The sequence below is a fragment of the Myotis brandtii genome, unplaced genomic scaffold (assembly GCF_000412655.1).
Source record: "Myotis brandtii unplaced genomic scaffold, ASM41265v1 scaffold412, whole genome shotgun sequence".
NCBI classification, from domain to species: domain Eukaryota; kingdom Metazoa; phylum Chordata; class Mammalia; order Chiroptera; family Vespertilionidae; genus Myotis; species Myotis brandtii.
This window is the reverse complement of record NW_005365832.1, coordinates 2,970,997-2,976,357: the sequence shown is the minus strand read 5'-3', so window position 1 is coordinate 2,976,357 and position 5,361 is coordinate 2,970,997. Positions and strand designations below refer to the sequence as shown.

The 5,361-nt window shown below is 43.5% G+C and overlaps 1 protein-coding gene across 1 annotated transcript in view; it reads right to left on the bottom strand.

Moving 5' to 3' along the window:
- LOC106727356 (aldehyde oxidase 4-like) overlaps positions 1-5,361 on the bottom strand; it is a 14,807-nt gene that overhangs the window by 3,964 nt on the left and 5,482 nt on the right. The window contains exons 3-4 of the mRNA XM_014545563.1: positions 2,052-2,148; positions 1,334-1,442 (exon numbers count right to left, since the gene is read on the bottom strand). Of these exons, the coding sequence (XP_014401049.1) occupies positions 1,334-1,442; positions 2,052-2,148 (206 nt within the window). The remainder of the gene's footprint in view (positions 1-1,333; positions 1,443-2,051; positions 2,149-5,361) is intronic.

Below are 5,361 nucleotides of genomic sequence, written 5' to 3'. Positions count from 1 at the left end.
GGGGGGAAGAAGGACATCTGTAATAATCTCAACAATAAAGATTTAAAAAAATTTTAAAAGTCCGTGGTACAGTGGAATATTACTTGGCCTTAAAAAAGATACAATCTTACCATTTGGACACAGATGAACGTAGAGGGTATTATGCTAAGTGAAATAAGTCAGACAGAGAAAGACATATACCATATGATCTCACTTCTATGTGAAATCTAAAGAACAAAATAAACAAACAAACAAAACAGAAGCCGACTCATGGATACAGAGAACAAACTGATAGTTGCCAGATGGGAGTGGGGGTTGGGGGACTGGGTGAAAAAGGGGAAGGAATTAAGAAGTACAAACTGGCAGATACAAAATAGCCATGGGGATGTAAAGTACATCATAGGGAATATAGTCAATAATATTATAATAACTGTATGGTGCCAGCTGGTACTAGACTTACCAGGGGGATCACTTCATAAGTTATATTAATGTCAAACCACTAGGTTTTACACCTGAAACTAATGTAATATTGAATGTCAAGTGTAATTTTGAAAGATGACTGGAGAGAAAGAAATCTGATAGGCTGTAGCATTAGGTGCTTCCATAACTGTTAAGGTGATGAGTCAGGTATGAGGTAGGATCTTAATAAGATAAAAAAGTCATTAAGATTATGGTTGAAAGACATGCACTATAACCAAATACCCATCAATGGTAACACACTGTCAGAGGACACTCTTATTTAGCCTCTATGCTCCAAGCCCAGTTTTCGAAGAGAAAGAATGTCAAGGGAAAATATGGCTATTTATAATTTTCTTTCTATACACTGCTTTTAAGACAACTTCTGCAGCAGTTCCTATGCTAGTATATGAAAATAGCATTGCCATTTCTTCAAAAAGTCCTGTAAACTTTAGTCAACACGTTGTCATTTTAGCTGTGTTTTATTGCCACCTGGCTGCTCAGTTTCTCCTGAGACATTTGGTGAGTGTGGGAGTATTTCTACACAAATTAGCCTCTCATTCAGAGTTCAGTATTTTGAATGTGGTAGATAACCAGTTATCTTCTAGAAACTTCTGATTTTCTATCTAATTTTCTTTTCTCATGAGACTGAACTGTCCTTGTTTTAGTTTAGGGCAAAGATGGGGCTGAGAAGATAAGTAAGATGTATTAAAATTAATGAAGAAATCTTGGTTTATACACCAATCTTTGAAAAGATCCCTAGCTACGAAGCATGGAATCTAACAAAATGCGAATTTAAAAACACAAAGGATTTCACAGTTGGTGACCTATTTAGAGTACATGGGACTATGTGGGGTACCTATACCAATACCTGGTCCCAATCAGAGTACACTCTTACCTGCACGGGGTGAATCCTGGTTTTGATGCTTCCTATACCTTCTACCGTGGTGACAGCAACCCCATACAGAGAACAGATGGGCACCAGGCACGCGGTAACTGGATAATGACTGTGATAGAATTGTGTAAAGAGAACACCTAGGAATCATAGGGATGGGTAGCATAATTCAGGGAGTCATGTCGGTCCAGGAGAATCATGAAACTGTATTTTCCTGAGAATACAGAGAACTCTAGATATAAAACCATAAATTTCTGGAAGTGTTCAAGAAAGAACCTACATGTGGCTGATGTAGGATATTAAAAAGAAATGGAAAAATAGAATAAGGAAGTGTTTTGTGTAGTGCCTCCCAGAGACCCTCAATTCTCTGTTTTTTCCCCCTCATTCTAGGGGAAAAAAACTTTTTACTAATCATAAGATGACATATTGACTTATATAAACCACCATGGGTTAGTTAAGCCCAGTGATTCCCAGCCATGCAAAGCTTTTGAAAATACAAATATTCTGGTTGCACACTAGCCCGATTAAATATAATCTGATGGGAAGAAAGTCCATGGGAAAGATCTGGAACTTAGGAAGCTGCAGGGAGAGCAGGCCCAGAGCTGTGTGAGTGCCATAGACACCTGTGGGGAGGAGAGGAGTGAATATGGACAGCAAAGTGGGAGGCTCCACATCCTTCCCAGATGTACCCAAGCATAGCCCTGGCCAACACAAAGGATACCGGATCTTCTTGGTCTTGGGGTCATATCTTGACACCATGACAGTGCAGGAGCCACAGCCTCCACTCCCACAGCCGTACTTGGTGCCTGTGAGGCGGACTGGAAAGAAGCGAGTCAAGGAAAAGAGGGGCCCAGGCCCCCTTGCTTTTATTTTTTAAATATGTTTTTATTGATTCCAGAGAGAGGAAGGGAGAGGGAGAGAGAGATAGAAGTGTAAACAATGAGAGAAAATCATTGATCCTCCTGCTCGCCCTCTATGGGGGATTGAGCCTGAAACCCAGGCATGTGCCCTGACTGGGAATCAAACCGTAATCTCCTGGTTCATGAATCAACACTCAAACACTGAGCCAAACAGGCTGGGCCCCTTTGCTTTTTACACTCTTTTTCCTCGGATGCCGACAAGTAACATGTTCTCTTGAGTTCTTGCTCAGAGTTCCACTTTTGCATGTAAAGGAGCTCATTGATAAAGGTGAGAAGGAGTTTTCTTTCTTTCTCAGATGCATTTCTAAATGCAATTTTTTGTTTTCTTTCTTTCTCAGATGCATTTCTAAATGCAATTATGCAATTTTTATCATATTTTGGAAGATAATAAGATGGCACTCCCAAAGGGACTAGGGCAACACTTCGCAACTCAACACATAGCCATTTTTATAGCACACCATCTGGATAGTCCCACTACGTAGGGTACATGAAGGCTACAGAGAGCCTCGTGCCTGTTAGATCGGGGTGTGTGTCCAAATGAGGAAGGGAAAAGCCTGTTAAATCCAGAGTTGTGGACAATGGAATCTGGACTCAGGTTACGTTATTGCTGTGGAGGTGGTGTGTATGCAAAACTTAGAAAAATACCCCTGGGAAACTTGCCTTTCTCTGACTCAGCAATGCAATGCTTTTACCTTCTTAAGGATTAGGGACTATTAATTTAATAACCATGGTTACTGAGCTAGTCATGTCAACAACCACTGTGTACTTCTCCTCTGTAAAACATTTGCATATTTCCACAGAGGGAGAACAAATAACTTATGTAAACCCCCTGCGTTATGTTCTGTAAGAATCTGCTAGAATTGGCTTGGGACCTTTTCTGGTTGAGGTTTAAGAAGGATTTCATGGGTGGAGATCATACGTGGCTTGGGTAGAGGTAAAGACTAACTTCATCTTAGAAACAGCTGCACAAAGAGATGTAATACTGGGCTGGGTCAGTACACCCCGAGAGTGAAACAGCTTTGTGATGCATGTGTTAACATTGCCTTGAGTGAAAAAGCAAACAGTTGGTGCAACCAGCTGCTTTGTCCTTCGGTCACCAAACAGCTAGCTTGATGCTTTCTTCTTCCATTCCCACCAGAGGTGCCTGCCTCAGACAGTTCCTTCCATATGTTGTCAGTTCATCCTAAAGCTCATCATTAAGTAGGTTGGCAGATGAAATACAGGGGGTGGGCAAAAGCAGGCCTACAGTGGTGAATACATGAAACACAGAGTTTATTCTTGTATCACTATTTATTAATTATTGTATGATTTTCCTCTAGCCAATATATCTGCCCCTGTCCCACTCATTATTCCAGGAAAACAAACACACAAAAGCAAACAACAGGCCAAATCCTCCCTCACTGGCTCTGCCATCTCCCATTTATGCAGCGTCAAAATCTCACTGTTGGTCAGCACACCCTCCTACCACTTCCCTTTGTATCACTTCTAAATTCACTACAGACTTCTCTGGGCTTTCTCTAGACCTCCTAAATGAAGAAATTCACCTATATTAGGAGAAAGCTGAAAATGCATGGACTCCCAAGGAAACATGGCCGGAAGCCGCTCTAGGCAGAATTACCCCAGCTTCCCATTACCATCTCCCCAGTGTCCTCTTCTGTTCATTCTTCCTGGTGCCTAACGGCATAAAGAAGTCATTCCAAGTAAATGTGTTTCACCTGAGACTTCCAGGTCCCAACCTCTGATTACAGAGCCAATATTTCTGGGATGGAGGCAGAGGCTTATTATTTTAAAAATATGTTTTTATTGATTTTTAGAGAGAGAGGAAAGGAGAGGGAGAGAGAACAAGAAACATCAGTGATGAAAATCATTGATCAGCTGCCTCCTGCACGCCCCCTACTGGGGATTGAGCCCCCAAATGGGCATGTGCCCTGACCAGGAATCTACAGGTGACCTCTTGGCTCCTGGGTACATGCTCAACCACTGAGCCACACCCACCGGGCCAGAGGCTTATTTTTAACTTGTTTCTCAAGTGGGTGATTTGCATGAATATTCATGGATAACCACAAATATTGGATTTTCTGCCGGAGTCAGCACCCCATGTGCCTACATTAGCACTGGACTACTGCACGTTTCACAGGACTCCCATGGCCCCTTCCAAGGCCCTGTACCTAATTTACATTGCTAATTTTATATTTTTTCCCTGAAGGCAGGTCTCCAATATTATAAAAACTTCAGGCTCCCACAAAACACCAATTTGCTGCTGCCTTGGGGCCTGACTTAGGGTTCATTGCCAGAATAGGACCCAGCCACACAAGAAACCAAATGTGGGGGAGCCATCCCCATCTTTCTTTCACTATTTCACTCCTTCCCAAGGTCACAGCCTCCCACGGAGTCATCCCGTTCATCCCAGCTGCCCAGCCCACATCTGCTGGGGTGAGTTCTTGGATCTCTTGTTTGTCTTCTCCCTCCACACCTCCTGGCCTGGTTCAAAGCAACCTAATCTGCAAGGCCAGGTAATGCACCAGGAGAGTGAATGGCCCACAGCTACTTGGGGCGAGGAGAGTGTGCCATTTTAAGGCTGTTTGATCTCCATGAGATCCTGGCTGTAGGGCATAACAGGAAAATGAGATGTGTTCACTGTCCCACCACGGAAGCCCTAACACTTCCTGCCATTCTTACAGCTCACAAATTTTACCAAGCACAAGGTGTTCAGGGGCAAGATGGAAGACACAGCCTCTGCCCTCAGCCTAGTTAGGGAGGCAGCCAGTGAAGGGGTGACAGCAAGTGTCATAGGGCATTCACGTCGGGCTTGGGAGGGAAGGAAGAGACAAGGGTTGAATAGGAGTTCGCTGGGCAAATGGGAGGCTTGGGGGTGATAGTCCAGTCACCTGTACAGTTCCTGGAATAGTGAGTGGAATAGGGACAGATTATATTGACGAGAGGAGTAAAATGATGGGGTAGGAAACTATATTGCAAGGGGTTCAATAGAAAAGGTGGGCCCTAACCGGTTTGACTCAGTGGATAGAGCGTTGGCCTGTGGACTCAAGGGTCCCAGGTTCCATTCTGGTCAAGGGCATGTACCTGGGTTGAGGGCACATCCCCAGTAGGGAG